This window comes from Nanorana parkeri, unplaced genomic scaffold, assembly GCF_000935625.1.
Source record: "Nanorana parkeri isolate BGI_ZX_2015 unplaced genomic scaffold, ASM93562v1 scaffold468, whole genome shotgun sequence".
Taxonomy (NCBI): domain Eukaryota; kingdom Metazoa; phylum Chordata; class Amphibia; order Anura; family Dicroglossidae; genus Nanorana; species Nanorana parkeri.
The window spans coordinates 61,959-84,400 of record NW_017306736.1 but is presented as its reverse complement, the minus strand read 5'-3'; the positions used below and the strand labels follow the sequence as shown (position 1 = coordinate 84,400).

The window sequence follows — 22,442 nt, the reverse complement described above, 5'->3', positions numbered from 1 at the left end:
GAATAAGAACCAAGAAAAGAGAAAGCAGAAACCAGAGTAAGGGCTCAGGATATATAGACATTAGGCAGGGATCCAGCAGAGACCCGGGTAGGTGGTAGGGGTATACTGCCGCCTACCATGGGAAAGGCGAGTGGCCAAGCATCTCTAAGCATGTCCGTAACCCAGTGGGACATACCGTATTTTTCCGTGTATAAGACGCTACTTTTTCATAAAAATGTTTACATAAAAATAGGGGTGTGTCTTATACACGGGGGCCGCGGTTTCGAAACTGCTGAAAGTGCTTATACTACTGCAAACTAGCCTCACGAGTGAAACTTCGGATTGCAGAGACAAGATAACAGTTCTCCTCCAATCATAATCTTTTGTACCTGACGTCAGCTGTTGCTGGGGAGAGCGTGTAGACAGTGCCCAGATCGGTAATGTCGTAGCATTCTGTGACCATAAAAATGTCAGAAAATGAAAAACAACCTGTAAAGCGGCTGGCTTACTCTGCAAAATTTAAACTGGATGTAATCACTTATGCAAAAGAGCATGGAAATAGAGCTGCAGAAAGACAATTTGGACCTCCTCCCACTGAGTGTATGATCAGACAGTGGAGAAAACAGGAAGAGCAACTCCTTAACCTCCTTGGCGGTATTCCCGAGTGTAGCTCGGGGTTACTTTTCCATACCCCGAGCTAAACTCGGGAATATCCCACATTATTTACTTATCTTGTCCCTCGAGCCGTGCGGTGTCCTCCGGCCGGCGCCGGCATCTGTCTTCCGGGTTCCGTCCCTTGCGAGCTGACGCGTCGCATGGGGGCGGAACCGGCGGGAAATTCGAAAAAAACGAAGAAAATAACGAAAAAAATCCGAAAAAAATTACGAAAATCAAAATAATCATACCGCCAGGGAGGTTAAGATGCCCAAAAAGAAGAAGGCCTTGGAGGAAAACCAGCAAAATGGCCCAACTTGGAGCAGAGGCTTAAGACTTGGATTTCTTGCCAGAAACCATTGATGCATTTGAGACTGAAATCAAGTGATTGGCCCAGAGGTAAGTGTGATGCATAATTTCATTTAAAATATTGATTTCTGAATTTTGGGTAAGAAAAGTTGGGGGCGTCTTATACATGGTTTCGTCTTATAGACGGAAAAATACGGTAATCTCCTCAAATATATCACGGGGGTTTCACTCCACCATAAGTGTACGATACTCTGGGGAGTAAAAGGTATTCGAACCAGTAGAACAATGTTTTCCAGAATGTGCTATCTGCATGGTGCAGGGTCGCAGTTAGCTCTTCCATCACACGTATCTCGTCCACCCTACGAACATTTTCACTGAGAGTGGGTCAACAGTTTTTCAGCACAGAGGAATACAGGCTCTGTCTGCGTTGACCAGATGGATTAGCAGGGATGTGCGATATCGGGCCTGAGACAGTGAACAATCTATAGAAAAAAACTTTTAAAATGTTGTATCGCACACTTAAATCCCTCGGCTATCTATAAAAAGATTGAGTTTGATAATTAGACACCAAATGCCCGAAACTGCTAAAGATCAATTTCTGTATATAACGAATGTAATCCACAGACTCCTAGTATCCAATGTTGGGTAAAACGGATCCAAAGGGTCGAATGTAATAGAAATAATCAAAAGGAGGACGGTGTGAAGCACACATTAGTCAAACAAAGTATCCAAATGTCACGATCCAAATCGTATCACATCCTCGGTGTGAAAAATAGAACTGTATGCTCTGGATCAAGTGTAACAACAGACACCATCCATATCCATGAAGATGGATCCTTTCTAGGAAATATTGCAGGAAATATTGCAGGTAAAAGATGGTGTACGGCCGTACAAAACTTCAAGTATACGTATACTTAACTCTCCTGCAAGTGCCGACAAACCAAACATCAGATGTGGAGCACGTCAAGGGATCTGCGAATGGCCACAATGTAACTCATAGGCCCCATTCACACCTAGGCGTATTGTAATATGCACGTCTGTCGCGCGACCGTCGCACTTTTTTTACCGCGACGCCCTACAAAACGGCCCAAAGTAGTCCCGGGACCTTTTCAGGCGTGGGCCGTTTTGTAGGGTGTTAGGGACGGGCGGAAATACGCCTAGGTGGGAACGAGGGCATTGACTACAATGCAATTTATATTTTTGACCGTTTTGTCGAGCGTAGAACGCCCTACAAAACGGTCAGGTGTGAACGAGGCCATAGTGTCCTATCGGAAACACTGTAGATGTGGTAGAGTCAAACAAGGTGTCAAAGAGCCGAGGGAAGCAGCAGCCGCCACGCTACTCTCTTACGTGTTTCTCCCCTAACTGGGCTTTGTCAGAGGGGCGTAGTGTGCTTGTACTACATACACGTGGTTTAAATCCAAAAACTAAGCTAGTCAATTAGTCTTGTAATTGCTCCGTTAACTTTTTACAGGTAACAATCAATATTAAATTTGATTTGTGTACACGATCAAGGACAAAAAAACGTCCCTGAGCTTTACTTTCATGAGATTGAATTATATGTCTCGCTACCACGGAACTCAGATCATGGGCAACAACATCGGCCAAGTGATCCGAGATCCTCTTTTTCAACATCCTCTTAGTTTTACCAACATAGAACATATCACAGTGACATAATAATAGGTATAGAACTCCGTTTTGCAATTCGCAAAATGTCTACTACGAATTACTTGACCCCTAGGGGTCACCACCTGTGATCCTACATGAATAAATCTACAAAAAAAACGTACATTTTGGCACTGATAAGTTCCCGGGTATCTACAATATCCAGATTTTTTTATTGGTCTTAAATTCACTTTTTACTAATTTATCCTTTAATGATGAACATCTGCGATACGTGATAGATGGTTTACTGTGTATAAAATTGATATTCTAGAATCCCTGGATAAACAATACCAATGTTTCATTAGAATATCAGAAATTGCTTGATGTTGGCTATTATAAGTAAGAATTCATCTAACCAAATAATCATTTTTATTTTTTGATTTTACCAAACCATGACCTTTTTTCACCCTATTATAAGCCTTTGGCAACATTTTTTGGAATATCCCCTTAGCCTCAATCTTTGTCTTAAATTGATGGCTTCCACCTCAAAAACCCTCATCTAGGGAACAATTTAGTCTTAAAGGTAAATATTGTCCATACACTATTTTTTAAAGCAAATCGTATGAGCACTGCTGACTTCCAAAATTACCTGCAGTGCTCTTCCTAAACAAGTTGGTATACAGTATCTGTTTTTACAAATTGTCACGTCCAGAAATGGAAGTTTGAATTCATCTACTTCCATGGTGATTTTCAAGTTCAAATCAATGAAAATTAAAACATGAACAATCTTTAAAAGCTCCAACCCCCCAGTCCACAGCATGAAGATATCTATGTATCACAGTAGAACATAGCAAAAGGTACATACATAGATCATCTCTGACCCAAATGTCATTCTCCCATCCCCCCAGGTACAGGTTTGCACAAGACGGGGCACACCTAGTCCCCATTGCTGTTCCCTGTACTTGGAGGTAATACCGATCAGACAAGAAAGCATGTGTCACAATGAAATGTAACAATCTCAACACAAACACATTATGTTCACGCTCCAAAATGCCCAGAGTGGCCAAACTCTCTGTCATCTTTAAACCCTTGGAGTGTGGTATTGAAGAATACAAGGCTTCCACATCCAAACCAACTAGCAAAGTACCATCCGGGACCTCCAAGTCCTTAAATCAGAGAGATCAAATGTGGAGTATCCTTTACATATGAGGTCAATGATTTTACATGAGGACGCAGATGATCTACATATATACTAATATTCTCGGTTAAAGAGCCACAACTAGATATTATAGGACGTCCCGGTGGTTTATGTATATTTTTATGCACCATTGGTAGAGCATACATAACTGGTGTTCTAGGGTGATGAATCGTAAAAAAATTACAAGTACTTAATCAATGACATTAGGCTCATAAGCCTCCTCTATAATTCCAAACAATTCATGTTGATAATCCATTAGCGCTGGTGCCATTATCGGTTTATTCCATTCCCTATTCTCCAAAATCCTCATGACCATATCACAGTAATACCCTTTAGTCATTATAACCACATTTCCCCCTTGTCAGCTGATTTTATCACAATATCCTTGTTTTTTGGGAGATCAGGGGGATAAGGGTTCTCCTTTGATTTTGTATGAGACTGTCCTCCCTAACCTTATAGGAAAGACCAGTCATTATATCACTCATCTTACGAAGTTCCAAATGTTGATATTTTGCGACAAGGGAGGAAATGTGGTAGACCTTGGCTTAAAAACGAGAGACTCTGGATGGTCCTCATCTTCATCGTTGGATACTTTCTATCACATTGGACCCTTTGCATATGTTTTACCCAACATGGGATACTAGGAGTCTGTGGTTTACATTAGTTATATACAGCAATTGATCTTTAGCAGTTTCTGACATTTGGAGTCTAATTATCAAACTCATCTTTTTATAGATAGTCGAGGGATTTAAGTGTGCAATACAACATTTTTAAAGTTTTCTTCTATATATTGTTAGAGAGGTTTAATAAAATATTGAATTTTATATTATGTTATAGTTGCATTATTGTTATAATGGGGGATCTCCCTTAAAAGGGGACATGTGGTCATTAATATAGTGGCTAGGTCTCCTTCCCATTTTGCTAAAAAGCTAGGTTCAGCTTGATCAGTTATTAGCGTTAAGAGGGCATAGGCTTTAGACAGCCCATGGTCGACGTACTTGCAAGCTAAACAAATGTCCTCAAACAGTGTTAAGTGTGCACGTGGAGAATTGCTAGATCTAGAGATAAAGCTACGTAGCTGGGGGCTTTACCATCGCAACAGAGGGGGTGTAACCAGACTAGCCAGTGATTCCAAGCTCAAACAATCCCGGAGAGGTCGGAAATGCCCGGTCCGAAACCGGTTTGATTCCACCAAGCGGGAAAATGAGCTGTCCTCTATACCAGGTACAAAGTTTGGGTCCCCCACAACAGGGATCAGTAAGGAAGGAGAGGCACTGTCAGGAAGTACTGTGGGCGTAATTTTGAGTAGGTGGATTGTGACACCTGTGAGTGGGTGAATAAGTATTTCCCCAGGTAAAGGTTGCGTCGTCCACAGCAATCACGCCATTGGCAAGTGGGAGGAATGCCCGGGCCATGTGCACAGCCAAATGATAGCGGCTGCAGTCCGGAAAACCAATCCCCCCTCGGGATTTAGGCAGCGCCAGAAGGGACTTGTTCAACCTGTGAAATCCGTTCACCCAAAAAGGATGCAAATTCCCACCGCACATATTTCAGGAATGTCATTGGGATGTGCACTGGCAAGGTTTTGGAATAAGTAGAGTAGCCATGAAAGAGAATTCATCTTTAGTACACTGTTTCTCCAGAACCACAAAAGGGTACGGCCCGACCACCTGGTCAGATCACGGCGGCGGAAAATTCACCTCGAATACTTTGACAGATCAGGGCAGTTTTGTCCCCAGGTAGGTAATATGGGAGCGGAAAGGAAAGGCAGATTGGAGGCCCGCCAGGGTGAATGGGGCTACTGTGAGGTTCAGGGCCTCGGATTTCTGGAGGTTAATTGTAAAGTTCGAAGTCTCACCATAGGCCTCTAGTTCGTTCATCAGATTTGGAAGGGAGATCGTGGGCATTGTCAGTATAAACAGTAGGTCATCCACATACCCCGCTATTTTGTGGGTCCTAGGGCCTGGTACCAATCCTGAAATGTCTGGGTTATCTCTGATAGAAGGGGAAATCCTCTGCACACCTTGCAATCAAGGCCTATGAAGGACAATGGTGCTTGTAGTGATGAACACGGATGGCACCATGCAGACACAATATAGGAAAAGGAATCACCAGCACTCAGTAGAATACAGGTGAAACTCGAATTAGAATATCGTGCAAAAGTTCATTAAAAACCTTTTTGAATGGCCTTTTCCTGACAATCCTCTCTAGGCTGCGGTCATCCCTGCTGCTTGTGCACCTTTTTCTTCCACACTTTTCCCTTCCATAACTTTCTATTAATGTGCTTTGATACAGCGCTTTGGGAACATCCAACTTCTTTTGCAATTACCTATTGAGGCTTTCCCTCCTTATGGAGGGTGTCAATGATGGTTTTCTGCACAACTGTCAGGTCAGCAGTCTTTCCCATCATTGTGATTCCTACTGAACCAGACAGAGACCATTTAAAGGCTCAGGAACCCTTTGCAGGGTTTATGGCTTAATTAGCTGATCAGAGTGGGACAATTTGAGCATAGAATATTGCACCTTTTCACAATATTGTAATTTTCTGAGATTGTGGATTTGGGGTTTTCATGAGCTGTAAGCCATAATCATCACAATTATGACAAATCACGGCTTGAACTATCTTGCTTTGCATGTAATGAGTCTATCTCATATATTAGTTTCACCTTTTAAGTTGCATTAGTGAAATAAATGAACTTTTGTACGATATTCTAATTATTCGAGTTTCACCTGTATATTTAATGGCATGCTTGGACAAGATTTGAAGGGGCCTCAGGGTTCTCATTTTCTGGATGGTAAGGCGAAATGTCCGCAAAAATTTGTATCGGATGAGATGCAATCTGCAGGTCAGGGAGATTCCGGGCTTTGACCATCAGCATTTCTTTAATCTGGGAATAGTGTGGCTTAACCAGAATATCACGGGCAGGGCCATCAGGGCAGGGTGCAATAAGCACCCTCTGAACCCTATCCAATTCAAGCTTGTGGCCTGGTATGCAAGGAAGAATGTCCTTCAAAAACAATCAGACCGTAGTATCTAGATCGATAATAGATTCTGGTAGTCCTCTAATCCTAAAATTGCATCTCCGAGACCGATTTTCAAGATCATCAATTTTAGCCAGAGCATCATCTAATTGAGTCTGTACAGTTTGAATATAAGCAGTGTTTTTATTGGTGCGAACAACTGTAGCATCTACTTTTTGCTCAATGGCATCAATCCAAATACCCAGTTCCTGTATAGCCCTTTAATAGCTGCTGTAATTTGCTTTGCGGTACGAGCTAGCCCCTTGTCTAGGAGATCAGATCGTTTTGCAATCAGGGGATGGTCATCGGCCATATCCCCTAAGACATGGTCGCCTTGCGGTGCACATGGGGGCTTGTAGTCAACTGTATAATCCCTCTGAGTGGATAATATCTCCTCTATTGTGCGTTCAATAAGAGAGACACTAGAAACAGGTGATTTTTGATCAGAGGAGTCTGTACTCACTGGCGTGCGGTGCATAGAGTCAGAGGAGTCGTCCACATCACTGTGCCTGACTCGTGGCTGGATCTGCTGTGTGGGAGAAGGAGAAGTTGCCTCAGCCATCTTAAATTTCCAAGTCTCAGGCCGTTGCTTCTGTGGCTGTTTTTTGGACCTCCTAGGTCTCCCTCCGGGCATCGAGGTGTAATACACTGTAAATATGTGTCTAGACCCCAACTGCGGAGGAGAGAGAGAACGTCCACAATAACGGTCCTAAATCAGACCCCAACGTCTGCACTATGATGTGCTACTAGTATTGTCCCTATGGACACGTACCTGACTTGCGGGAGTGGTGATTAGTGAGGTCTGCTGCAGAGGTCTGCTTTGTGGGGGAATTTTATTATTATATTTGTGCAGGGGGTGGGGGGTGTAACGTTGTTGAGCAGTGTATTGTGTTTTAAGCTGGCCATACACCTTAAAACCATCGCACGACTTCCGTCTTGCGATGGTTGTAAGGTCATTAAAATCTCGTACGACCCGCCCATCTTGGACAGGCAGGTCGTACTTGCGATCATCGCAAGCCCTTCTCCGCTGAGGGGAGGGATTCCGATGATTGCAATGCTGAGCTGGCAGTGTGTGCTTGCGCACACTTGCCCGTGCGGCATTAGTCTTCCGACCACGCCACCAACCCTCCAAAAATCGTACGATTTTCGGCAGGTTTTCCAGCGTGCTTGGAAGACGAAAGTCGTACGACCTTACAGTCAGGGGCGTATCTAGCACGAGGCAAAGTAGGGGTTTGCCTTGGGCAGCATTTTTCAGGGGGGGCAGCACCCTCAGGCAGAGGGGACAGTGAGCGGGACAGCTTCGGACGAGGTAAATGCTCGAACCATTCATATCTCAGGGTCTGACGAGGAAGCCGCAGCCGTTCTCAGTGAACAGCTTCCTCATCAGACCCTGAGATACTGTATGTGCGGTTTACGTTTTTACTGTCAGTCAGTGTGTCAGCACAGGAGTCGGGGATCGTGCGGCTGGCCCTGACGCAGAAAGAGCTTTAATGCCAGTTCACACCAATTGCTGTGCGTTCAAGAGCAGTAGCTCCGGGAACGCACAGCAATTGCACACTAAACTCCCCACTTTGTTTAGGGGCGCCAATGTCATGTACCTTGCCCGCAGTACGAGCCAACACATGGCACAACATTGCCTGCGTTCCGGTCCAGTGCGCACGTAAAAAAAATAGAGCATGCAGCATTTTTTTTGCGTTCACGCTGGACCAGATTCATGAAATGTTTTGCCATGCATCTGATCTCACTGCAGGCAGGGGCCGTGACTTCAATGCACCACCATGCCCCTTCCCACCCCAGAACGAAGGGAGGAGTTTAGTGTGCAATTGCTGTGCGTTCCAGCAGCTACCGCTCTGGAACGCACAGCAATTGGTTTAAATTTGCCCTTTGGGTTGCCACCTTATGACAGGCGGACAGGTCCTGCTGGGATGCATCCGCAATTCTTGCCGCTACGAGACCTGGGAGAGGGAAAGGAGTTAGACAGAGAGCCACAACTCTAATAGGCCAGCAGCTGGAGGGGGCGGTCCAGGAGGCGGACGGGTATCTGGCTAAACTGCAGCAGGTAGATGCTCAGCGCCTGGAGGCCGAGAATAAGAAAGAAGATCTGAAGTCCAAATCACAGGAGAGTCTCAGACACTGGAAGCTGAAAGTGCAAAACGGAGAAGAACAGACTGTGAAAGTGACGCGTGAGCACTGTACACAGGTCAGGTCTCATTTCTTTTCTGCTATGACATGCACAGTAATTCAGCTACATTCACACTATGCATGAATGTGCGATTTTGTAAACTTGCAGCAGGAATCCCAAATCTCCCATTTCGAAGTGGCTGCTGTTAACCATTCAAGTTAATGACCAGGTGACAGCAGCCACATCTGTAAGTGACAGTCTGGTGGCACTCCGCATGTAAGCGTATGTGATACTATTACATGCGGTCATTGTCCCTGGACGCATGGTAGTGATTAATTCCAAACCGCATGTAATAGTATCATATATGATTACATGTGGACTGCTGCTTACAGATGTATAGAAACACAAAAGAGTGCAAAAACCTTGGTAGTATATATTCACACACTGGAGACTCCCTGTCTCTGCAAAAAAAACCAGGAAAATTGGCACTTACATGTGAGCCCGGGGACCGGAGAGAAGGTGGCCTCTGGAGAGGATCGAGGTGACCAAGGTATAAGCATTCGCAATGTTGGTACACCACCAGGTAGTGCCCGTCCAGGATGGAGAGTGCGGGGCTGTGACCAGGAGGGAGATGGAAGGGACGGAGCTCTCGCCACAGCCCACCATAGAACCTGCACAGCCCACCTGATGGCATAGCCACCAGAGACCCCACATAGCCATCTGAAAGTCCACACAGCCACCAGAGACCCCACATAGCTACCTGAGAGTCCACACAGCCCACCATAGAACCTGCACAGCCTCCTGAAACCCCGCACTGCCACCTGAGATCCTCCGCTGGATACATCAGGCCGGCACCCAAAAACAGCACAGGAGTATGTAACTTCATATTATCCTGCAATTATGTAGAATATATTGCTTGGATTTGTAGTGCTGTATAGCCGATTGCCATTCATCATTGCTGTATAATGTATTACTGGGATTTGTAGTGCTGTATAGCCGATTGCCATTCAGCATTGCTGTATAATGTAGTGCTGGGATTTGTAGTCCTCTCTAGCTGATTGTATTATTCTGCATTGCTGTATAATGTATCGTTGTGATTTGTAGACTCTAGAAAAGTTTGGAGTCAGTTGCGGAACTACCTAGGGTGCAGCTGTGACCATGCCCTGGCATTATTAGTCTGTATTGTTTTAGAAAACCGTCACATGACACGCAACAACAAAAAAAGATATTGATCATTGGTATCGGCGAGTACTTGAGGAAAAGTATTGGTGCTTGTATTCGGTCCCTAGTTTGAAGTATATTATTGCAAAAGATATTCACACATCTTCTGAGATCAAAAAATGGGGTTATACCGTATAAGCAGTAAGTAGAAATATGCAGATCAGTCCTTGGTGTCCCTGGTGTCAACTTTCAATCCAGAACCTCTTATAGATACCTAAATGTACTCTGGATGGACAGTTTGATAAATGGCTCTATATTTAGGATGTATCTGGTCTATAAATGGCGGCTCCGGATGGACAATTGGATAAATGGCTCTATATTTAGGATGTATCCGGGTCTATAAATGGCGGCTCTGGATGGACAGTTGGATAAATGGATCTATATTTAGGATGTATCTGGTCTATAAATGGCGGCTCTGGATGGACAGTTGGATAAATGGCTACACTAATAGAGCAACCTATATTTGTATTTACAGGTTATTTGTATTGGCAAAACTTGACTATAATTTAGGTAAGTGTTAATAGTCAAATATGTAAGTACTCTTACATAAAACGCAGCTAACGCAATCAGCATTGGTACTATCCTTAGCAGCCATGAGTGACGGGCGAAAAAGGCTAAGCGGAGCAGGGTACAAAAAAAATGCCAAAATAAGGAGTGAAAAACAAGCCAGGGAGATTGAACAGACAGGAAAAATGTATCTGTTTTTCACCAAACCTGTGGCCTCATCTACTACTGGGCAGGGTGGTTGAAGAATTAACTGCTGACATTTGTGAAACTGATGTAGTTGCCACATGCAGTTATGACACTTCAGAAGCTAACAGTAATATCAATAATATTGTCAGTGAAACTGAGCCTTCTAAATCTGATGGGAGGACCTTCGAGTTCAAGAGAATTTGATGATCCTGAAATACTAGGAGGTGTGAGCTCTGACCCTGCTGAATGTGTTTTAAATGATTATACCCAAGAACATGTGACTAAACATGGAATAATTCAAAATGACCATCTGGACTTCACACAGTCTAGAAGGGTATATGCCAACACTTCTAGGATGCTAACCAAACACCTGTTTGTAAAAGAAAACTTTAATGGAGAGAAACAAAAAAGGAGCTATTTGGTTTACTCCAAAAGCAACGGAGTAGTGTTTTGTGCTCCATGCAGTTTGTTTGGTGGCAAATCCCAGTTGGCAAAGAGTGGCTTCAATGACTGGAAAAATGGCACAGCTCGATTAAATTAACACGAGCGTTCAGCTGAACACAAACCATGTGTGCTCTCTTTAAAATCAAGGAGCATGTACATTAGGGAGAATTGATTAAAGTCTTACAAAGCAGCGTTCGGAGAAAATCCAATATTAGAGAAATGTGTTAAAAAGAGTTGTTGCTGCTGTTAAGGCACTTGAGGAATTGCTTTCAGAGGGAAAGATGACCGTTTTGGTTCCACACACAACGGAAACTACATGATGATGTTTGAATTTCTTTCAGAATTTGACCCATTTTTAGCTGAACACATTGCCCGTTATGGCAATGCAGGAAAAGGAGTCACATCTTACCTCTCATTTGCCACCTGTGAGAATTTCATTCAGCTTATGGCTGATACTGTTACAAAGCAGATAGTTAAGGAGGCAAAGGCAGTGAAATATTATTCTATCATTGTCGATTCAACACCTGATAGCTCCCACATGGATCAACTGGCCTTCATCTTAAGGTATGTCAAGAATGATGGCTTGCCGATTGAGCGTTTTCTACAATTCATTCCAAATCCTGGACATAAATCGGAACTGGCTGATGTGGTCCTCACCACTCTTCAGTCATATGATCTTAATATTGCCAATTGTCGTGGTCAATCAATGCAAGCAATATGTCTGGTCATTATAGAGATTATCTGACACACGGTGGTCAGCCAGGGAAGATGCCTATCGGAGCTCAAATCGTAATTGGACGTACGTAGTCCAAGCCTTAACAGCAATTAAGGACAATACCACAGAGGCAGTAGGAGCACGCAAGGAAGCTGAAGGTCTACTGTGTAAAATACGACGTCTGGAGACTGCACTCATGAGTGGTTTGTGGGGTACTGTCCTAGAAAGATTTGGTGCAGTTAGCAAAAAACTCCAAAGCATTGACATTGATGTTGGAATTGTATTGGAGCTGTATGAGTCACTGATCCAGTTTGTTCACGACACCAGAGAAATGTTCACAACTTATGAAGCTACAGCAATGGAAAAATCAACTGTCAAGGACTATGAGATTAAGAGGAAAGGTATACAAGCGAGGAAAAGTTCAGAAACTTCCAGACACAAGTAGAGGAAGCTCGAGAAAAGTTCGGGATAAATACCTTTTATGTAATTTGTGACAACTTGGTTGCTGAGCTTGTGAGAAGAAAAACTGCATATGACTCTTTCTTTGGAAATTTGAAATTCATTACAGACCTATCAAAAACTGAGCCTTCAGAAATATCCCAGCATGCAAATAAGCTGTGTACTCTCTACAGCAAAGACTTGGAACAGGAGTGCTTTGTTGATGAGTACCTCCACTTTCGTTCATACCTCATAAGTTCTTCTGCAGAACATACCTCTGTTCTAGCTATGTCCCAAATGGTAAGAGAGAGAGGGCTGCAAAGTATATATTCAGTATTTATTCACTTTAAGTTAGAAGTGTTTATAGTTTTATTTATTGGAGCCTAAATAGGAAGGGGTGGAGTTTACAGAAGAGGGGGTGGGTCTTAAACAGGAAGGGGTGGGGCAATTTTAGATGGGGGGGCCCGAGTTTAGTCTTGCCTAGGGCAGCACAAAACCAAAATACACCACTGCTTACAGTAGAAGCGATCGCACGCTGCCCGTACACCTGCCGATTATCGTACGATGGCGAGATCACCCACAACTATCGTACGATAATCGGCAGGTGTATGGGCACCTTTAGTGTACGTGTATATTAGGTCTCATTCACACCTACAGTATATTTCAGGTGTGATTAGAGATTCCTGCAGCAGGAATCCCTAATCTGACGTTTACAAGCAGCAACTATCATAAGATTATTTAAGAGGGTGTGTTTAGAAGCAGAGTTAAGGCTGGGGCAGGGTAAGGATTAGGTGGGGAAACTGGAGGCTAGTGACTCTTAAGGCCTGGCAAGTAGCTCAGGACTTAAAATTTTGAGCCATGTTGTATATTATTGGCAACTTTAGTTGATACTTGCGGTTCCACTGAGAAGGAATGAGCTCATAGCAACTAACAGTAGTTCATGTATGCTGCATCTTCAGCATGTGTCGAGGCAGATATGGAGGTATTAATTGCAGCAGAGGAGATTAAGTTTCCTGTAGAGAAGCATTGCCTGATTCCCATCCTTACTAGGGTACCCTGACTGTATTATCCTTAGCATCTCTGCGCGGTAGGAAGCCTACCTGGTCAGTATGGCCAAGTCAATACTTTGTAGAGCCACCTTTTGCAGCAATTACAGCTGCAAGTATTTTGGGGTAGGTCTCTATAAAGCTTGGCACATCTAGCCACTGGGATTTTTGCCCATTCTTCAAGGTAAAACTGCTCCAGCTCCTTTAAGGTGGTTTTGCTGGTAACAGCAATCTTTAAGCCATGCCACAGATTCTCAATTGGATTGAGGTCTGGGCTTTGACTAGCCCATTCCAAGACATTTAAATGCTTCCCATTAAACCATTCGAGTGCTGCTTTAGCAGTAAGCTTGGGGTTATTGTCTTGCTGGAAGGTGAACCCCCATCCCAATCTCAAATCTCTGGCAGACAAACAGGTTTCCCTCAAGAATTTCCCTGTATGTAGCGCCATCCGTCATTCCCTACATTCTGACCAGTTTACCAGTCCCTGCAATTGAAAAACATCCCCACAGAATGATACTGCCACCACTATGCTTCGCTGTGGGGATGCTGTTCTCAGGATGACGAGGTCTTGGGTTTGCGCCAGACATAGCGTTTTCCTTGAAGGCTAAAAAGCTTAAATTTTAGTCTCACCTGACTAGAGTACCTTCTTCTATATGACTTTTGTAGAACAGCAAACGTGTTTGCTTATTTTCTTCCTGTAACCAGTGGCATTTTTCTGGCCACTCTTCCATGAAGGCCAGTTCTTTGAAGTGTACAGCTTAAAAGGTATCCTATGGATACAGATACTCCACTCTCCACTGTGGAGCTTTGCAGCTCCCTCAGGGTTGTTTGGTCTCTTTGTTGCCTCTCTGATTAATGCCCTAATTGCCTGGTCCATGAGTTTTAATGGGCAGCCCTCTCTTGGCAGGCTTGTTGTGGTGCTATATCCTTTCCATTTTTTAATAATTAATTTAATGGTGCTCAGTGGGATGTCCAAAGCTTTGCAGATATTTTTATAACCCAACTTTACTCCACAACTTTGTCCCTGACCTGTTTGGAGAGCTGCTTGGTGCAGCTTGCTTGGTGGTGCTGCTTCATCAGTGTAGTTGCAGACTCTAGGGTCTTTCGGAACAGGTGTATATATACACTGAGATCATGTGACACTTAGATTTCACACAGGTCGGGCTTCATGGCAAAGGGGATGAATACATATGCACGTACCACTTTCCTGTTTTTTTATTTTATCAATTTTTTTAAAACAAGTTACCGTATTCTCTTGATTTTTCATCACCATTTTGGACTATTCTGTTTATGCCAATTTCATGCAATTCAAACAAAAAATATAGCTGCAAGCAGCAATAAAAAGGTGGCCAAGCTGTAGAGCCGGTCATAGCGATAGGGAGAAGATATTGCAGTTAGAGGGAAAAAAAAAAAAAAAAAAAAACATGATTTTATTAATTACAAAAAAAAATGGCCGCCGACCTTGGTGACCTCTGGAAGCCATATTGTATTTGGCAGTTATGATGTTGAGTTATCATATGTATAACAAGTTTAACATACTTCACTAGTGATATAAATGCACATTTATGCAATTGGATGCAATGTCAAAAAGTGATTGGCTTGTGGCGGCCATATTGATTTTGGGATCGGGCCTGGTTTTACAACCGAGTTAGTAGAGGTCGCCCTGGATATATGTGGAAAGTTTTCCGTTATTCTAATCAATGGTTTAAGAGTTTAAGTTATTTGCAGATTTTGCACAATCCAAAATGGCTGCCAAACCATGCGGTCACATGACTTGTAATAAACATATATGAGTGCATCACTCAGCTTATCTTCACCAAGAAATTTGTATATCTGTAGCCTTAGCGGTTATGAAAAAACAGATGTTTGAAAATTGTCAAAAATAGGTTTGTGTAAACCAAGATGGCCGCCAGGGCATGCGACCTATGACCTTTATGTTGACAAAGATTAAACACAGCACAGTCCTCTACCATTGTTCCAAATTTCATGTTTTTACATAACGGTGTGGCAATAAGTAGCTCTTTTTTTTTTTTTTTTAAAAGCATCAAAATAATAAAAATATTTGTCGAATTTGACACAATTCAATATGGCCGCCGAACCATGTGACCAATTGACTTGTAATGTTCAGTTGTAAATTGCAGTGGACATTTTGATTGTGGGATCGGGCCCATTTCTACAACCGTGGTAGAAGAGGTCACCCTGGACATATGTGCAAAGATTTGAGTTATTCTGATAAAAGGTTTCAGAGTTTAAGTTGTTGACAGAATATTGCACAATCCAAAATGGCTGCCAAACCATGTGACCAATAGCGCTACAATGAGCTCATGTGGCAACAGATCAAAGCATAAGAACACACAGCAAGTTGCACATCTGTAGCTTTAGCGGTTCTGGAGATGCAGGTTTCTGAATATTTGCAAAAATTGTCCCAAAAAACAAGATGGCTGCCACATCATGTGACCTATGACCTTTATATTGCAATAAGTTCTGCAGAGCACAGGTCTGCACCATTGTGCAAAGTTTCATGAGTTTTTGACTTTCAGGGCACTTGTTACAGGCATTTGAAAGCAGCGGCAGAATAATAATAATAAATAATATAGCTGCAAGCAGCAATAAAGGTGGCCAAGCAGTAGAGCCTGTCATAGCACATGAGAACATATTGTAGTTAGAGAGAGAAAAAGTAGGACATGATTTTATGAACTATAAAAAAAATTCAAATTCAAAATGGCCCGCCGACCTTGGTGACCTCTGGAAGCCATATTGTATTTGGCAGTTATGATGTTGAGTTATCATATGTATAACAAGTTTAACATACTTCACTAGTGATAAATACACGTTATTGCAATTGGATGCAATGTCAAAAAGTGATTGGCTTGTGGCGGCCATATTGATTTTGGGATCGGGCCTGGTTTTACAACCGTGGTAGAAGAGGTCGCCCTGGATGTATGTGGAAAGTTTTGTGTTATTCTGATAAATGGATTCAGAGTTTAAGTTGTTTGCAGAATATTGCACCATCCAAAATGGCTGCCAAACCATGTGGTCACGTTACTTGTAACAAACATATGATTGCAGAGCTATGCATCTCCATATAAAGCAATTTATATATGTGTAGCTTTAGCGGTTATGAAAAAAACAGATGTTTGAAAATTGTTCAAAATAGGTTTGCTTAAACCAAGATCAGAGCATGCGACCTATGACTTTTATGTTGACAAAGATTTCAAACAGCACCATTCTCTACCATTGTGCCAAATGTCATGCGTTTTTACATAACGATGTGGCAATAATTAGCATTTGAAAAAAAGAGCGTTGTTCAATTTGACAATTCAATATGGCCGCCGAACCATGTGGCCAATTGACTTGTAATGATCAGTTATGAGTATAGAGCTCCCCATGACTTCAAACAGCAATTTGTCCATCTGTAGCTGTAATAGTTCCTGAGAAACGGATGTTTAAATATGTAGCTGAATATAATCAACTAAAAACAAGATGGCTGCCAGGCAATGTGACCTATGACCATTATGTTGCAGAAGATTAGGCATAGCACAGAGCTCTACCATTGGGCCAAGATGCATGAGTTTATGAGTAACAGTGCGCCAATAAGAGGCTTTTAAAAAAAAGGCCATAACAATAATAACACTATATAAACATGATTGGCTTGCAGCGGCCATTTTGTTTTTGGAATCGGGCCAGTTTCTACAACCCTGGTAGAAGAGGTCGCCCTGGACATATGTGCAAAGTTTTGAGTAAATCTGATAAAGGGTTTCAGAGTTTAAGTTGTTGGCAGAATATTGCAAAATCCAAAATGGCTGCCAAACCATGTGACCAATAGAGCTTTAATGAATACCATGTGGCAACAGAGCAAAGCATAAGCTCAAAGAGCAAGTTGTACATCTGTAGCTTTAGCCGTTCTGAAGATACAGGTTTCTGAATATTTGCAAAAATTGTCGCAAAAACTAAGATGGCTGCCACATCATGTGACCTATGACCTTTATATTGCAATAAGTTCTGCAGAACATAGGGCTCTACCATTGTGCAAAGTTTCATGAGTTTTTGACTAACAGAGCACTTGTTACAGGCATTTGAAAAAGTGGCGGAATAATAATAATAATCTTAACAGATACAATAGGTGTCCTTGCAACTTCGTTGCTTGGCCACCTAATAATAATAATCTGAACAGATACAATAGGTGTCCTTGCAACTTTGTTGCTTGGCCACCTAATAATCTTACAAATAACAATAGGTGTCCTTGCAACTGCGTTGCTTGGCCACCTAATAATAATAATAATAAAAATAATAATAATCTTACCAATAACAATAGGGGTCTAGCAACTTTGTTGCTTGGCCACCTAAAAATAATAATAATCATAATCTGAACAGATACAATAGGTGTCAAGCAACTTCGTTGCTTGGCCACCTAATAATAATCTGAACAGATACAATAGGTGTCAAGCAACTTCGTTGCTTGGCCACCTAATTAATTTTAATTCCAGGTAGTAATGCAACAAAACAGGAAAAATACTTTTGCAAGCCACTGAAAGTAAACATAGTCATGTTTATTTAGCTAATGGATGCAAGATAATTTCATATCAGCTTGCATGGCTGCATGCTGATGCAATTTTTTGTGAAAGGGGGTAAAGGTCCACTTTAAGACCTATTAGAGGTTCCATCAGCTCAAACCTACTGTTTGTGCTGAAAGTAAATAATCCAAGGTTGTATTACTTTTGGCTCAAATGCGATAATTGGCTTCGTGGAGTGACACTGCTAAGAGGGGGAATTAAAGGAAGAACACAAAACAAAGCCACAAAAGGATTATTATAAAGACAACAACTACTCACAGAGTCAGGTACTTGTGTGCAGTAATGAAGATTTCCTGAGCTTTCTCTGGAAAGGACTTGGTACTAAACTCCTCATCATAGTTTTTGACTCTCCGAATTCTGGGAAAAGAAAAGTGCACAAACTTCAAACTAGAAAGTCATGGAATATTAAAAATTATGTACAGTACATTACTGCCAGCATAGTGACATTTAATCCTCTTATATGTTTGTGTTGGGGTCAGGTTGCATTAGGATGTTACCCTGGATGGATGTAGTTATAGATGTGGAGTAAGGAGATAGGTCTGAAATTATTGAGGTTGGTAGGGTCCAGTGAAGGTTTTTGGGGTATTGGGGTGACTAGTGCATGTTTGAGTGGGGTAGGAAAGATTCCAGTAGAGAGGGAAAGCTTGAAAACGTGGGTAAGAGGTGAGTGAAAAGCACTCACCTCATAGTTCTCCTTTAAGCATCTACACAGGAGTGAAAAATACCCTGCCTTTTCCAACCCACAAAAAATAAAGAAAATCATCCTTTTTGATCCAGTTTATACAGTAATGAGGAAGTCTGTTGTAATCCTCACTATTGGGAAAGCCCTGCACATTTATTACTACCTTTACGGTAATGGGGGTAGTCCCCTTGTGTATATAAATGTTACTTAGACGTCGGATGCTCCAGATCCAGCCTACTAAAGAAGCCCAAGGAGATTTGCAAGTCAACAGCTTACATTTGTTTGGGCAGCAGCATTTGCCTAACACAGGGAACACAGGGGACACAGGTCAAGGGACAAAGCAACTGACCATGAAGGACTCACAAATCCCAGATAACTGACAAGGTTAGGTTTGTCAAGTCTTGCATAGAATATATTTCTCTAATAAGTTCTTCTAGAATGTTTACTACACAAAACTGTTCTCCGACTATATATCCCAGGTTTCTCTGATGTGTGATATATATCCAGAAAAACAGATTGTCCCTTCTGTGTTGCTTCCCAGATACCGATAGCACTGCTTTACTTATCATTAATGGGGCTGTTCAGGGTCAAAGTAATAAAAATGATTAGTCTCTATCGTTTACGATGAAACGGAAGTGACACTTAACTGATACTGGTGCTGCATAGCTGGCACCTCATGTTACTGGTATGTCATCTGAGCTCAGTCACTGAGCACCCTCAAATTCTGAGAATGCTCTAGTAACAAATTGACTGGATATCTGGTTCAAATAACTGGCCTAGTTCTCTCCCATGCAACTGGCCAGTAAGACCACCAATCATAATGATCTACCAATAACAAAGTACAGGCAGTGAGGACAGAATGTCAAGCAGGAGTTCTGGTCAATAATTACTAGGGACGCACCAATATATCGGCCGAAAATGGCACTTTTGGCTAAGTGCAATTTCGGCCGAAAGTGCCATTTTCCTGCCGATACATCGGCGCATCTGAGATTTTTCCTTCCCCCTGGGCGGTGCTCTGTGCCCCAGCGGGGAGGAGAGAAAGTGACAGCCGGCAGAGCGGGACAAGAGCGCTGTGAGCGGCCAGGTGTCTCTCCTTCCACACCAATCGGCCGCCTATCACAGTGCAGCAGAGTGGTGTGGGGGCGGAAAACAGCGCTGTCACAGGAGGCTGGGCTCTCCTCTCGCACCGCTCACTCAGCCTCCTGCGACAGTGTGTGTCAGAGAGGAGAGCAGGCTACAAACACTCAGCGATCGCTGAGTGTTTGTAAATAATTGAGGATATGGTATGTTTACTATATCCTCAATTATGAATGAATGGAAGTGACCTATATCCACTCCTGTTCATTCATAATTGTGGTTATAGTAAACATACTATATTCTCAAGTTATCAATGAACAGAAACACTCAGAGGATTCCTGTTCATTGATAACAGGGGATACAGAAAAATAGATTGAGGACTCTGCGTTCTCAATCTCTTTTTCCATTTTAAAAGGGAAATATCAGGGGTCTGTTTTGACCCCTAATATTTCCCCAAAGCCACTAAAAGTAAAAAATAAAGATGAAATAAAAAATGAATAAAAATAATTAAAATCTAAAAGTTTATAAAAAATAAAAATAAAATATTTTAAAACTGAAAAAAATTAATATAAAAACATTTTCGGTATCGGTCTGACAATTTTTTTTCTATTTCGGTTTTTAAATTTCTATTTCGGTGCATCTGTAAGAGTTACCATGGTGTCACTTTAAGTTCACTGTAATGTTCATAAGGCGAACATAATAAATAAGAACAAGCGCCAGTCTTGACTTCTGGCGTAAGATGCAGCTAAGTCACTTCCTGCGCTCACTCCTGGAAGCTCACGAGTTTTATAGTGCGCCATCTCCCTTCGAACAAGAATGCACTAGCAATGGTCAAGCACGACATTCACTCTCCTTTTGTCACAAACTCCTAATTGGGGAAGACACCACATCCCCGCTGGGGTTCTTATCAAGATGGGAGAAAGATCTCCCCATGCATTTGACTCCAGAGGTCCACACAAATTTGTTATCTTTATCTTATCAAGCCTCTATAATAGGGATGTCTCGATACCACTTTTTTCAGGACCAAGTACAAGTACTTCCCCTCATGTACTTGCCGATACCAATTACCGATACTTAATAAAAAAAAAAAGGGACAGGTAACTTTAAATGATCCATAGTACAACTACATGTTCTGTACTATGGATCATGATTTAACCTATTCATGTTAGCAGCGGAGAATTGTAACTCCTATTGCTGGAGTGTAGTAGAGGTGTGTGCTGTATATGTGTGCTACATATACATTACACACGTCCAGTACACTATAGCAATAGATTTACAGCCAGCCCTAGAGGTCCACACAAATTTGTTATCTTTATCTTATCAAGCCTCTATAATAGGGATGTCTCGATACCACTTTTTTCAGGACCAAGTACAAGTACTTCCCCTCATGTACTTGCCGATACCAATTACCGATACTTAATTTAAAAAAAAAAGGGACAGGTAACTTTAAATGATCCATAGTACAACTACATGTTCTGTACTATGGATCATGATTTAACCTATTCATGTTAGCAGCGGAGAATTGTAACTCCTATTGCTGGAGTGTAGTAGAGGTGTGTGCTGTATATGTGTGCTACATATACATTACACACGTCCAGTACACTATAGCAATAGATTTACAGCCAGCCCTGTCCCAGCTTCCCTCACTCACAGTTCACTCCGATCCCTGTAGCCTCACACGGTGCCTCTGGTGGTCGGCGCTGGCCAGGATCGCTGCATCGCGTCTCAGTGCTCAGCTTGTGGGAGGCGCTCGCAATTATCCCCTGCTAACATGAATAGGTTAAATCATGATCCATAGTACATAACATGTAGCTGTACTATGGATCATTTAACCCATTCATGTTAGCAGTGCAGAATAGTAAATCTATTGCTGCAGTGCATTCTATATGTAGCACATATACAGTGCATATAGATTTACAATTATCCTCTGCTAATATGAATGGGTTAAATGATCCATAGTAAATAATAGTACATAACATGCAGTTGTACTACGGATCATTTAACCCAGATTAGCAGTGCAGAATTGTAAATCTACTGCTGCAGTGCATTCTAAATGTACTGTATGTGTGCTACATAAAAGAATGAACTGCTGTAGATTTACAATTCTGACCTGATAACATGAATGGGTTAAATGATCCGTAGTACAACTACATGTTATGTACATATTACATAATGTCTCCAGTACTACGGATCATGTTTATGGTGCTAGGCTGCAGATAAAAAACTGATCACTGCACACAAAAACTAAGCATGACTGACCTACAAACATGTACCATGTATTGAAATTGATATTTCAAGAGCGGCAGAGTCCTGAACTGTGCCCCCCATGCCTGAAGGAAATAAAGGGGCACATTTATATGACTTTCACCAAACATTCACTGGTGAATAAATCACATTCATTTAAAATGCATGAACCTGGACAATTCACCCAAAGTGAATCTTTGGTAACTGTCAGATCAACTGGCTTTATAAATATGCCCAGAGGAGAATTTATCAAAACTGGAACAAACAAAAATCGGAGCAGCTGTGCATGGCAGTCAATCAGCTTCTCTCTTTCATTTCCAAACCTTAACTGAACAAACTGAAGAGATAAGCTGATTGGTTGCCAGCTAGGGGAGAGTGAGCCAGCTAGGGGAGAGTGAGCCTTTGACTCGGATCCTAGCC

The 22,442-nt window shown here is 42.2% G+C and overlaps 1 protein-coding gene across 1 annotated transcript in view; it reads right to left on the bottom strand.

Annotated features, from left to right (window-relative positions):
• MRPL45 (mitochondrial ribosomal protein L45) overlaps nucleotides 1-22,442 on the bottom strand; it is a 188,268-nt gene that overhangs the window by 117,823 nt on the left and 48,003 nt on the right. Inside the window, exon 4 of the mRNA XM_018560593.1 lies at nucleotides 18,278-18,376. Within this exon, the coding sequence (XP_018416095.1) occupies nucleotides 18,278-18,376 (99 nt within the window). The remainder of the gene's footprint in view (nucleotides 1-18,277; nucleotides 18,377-22,442) is intronic.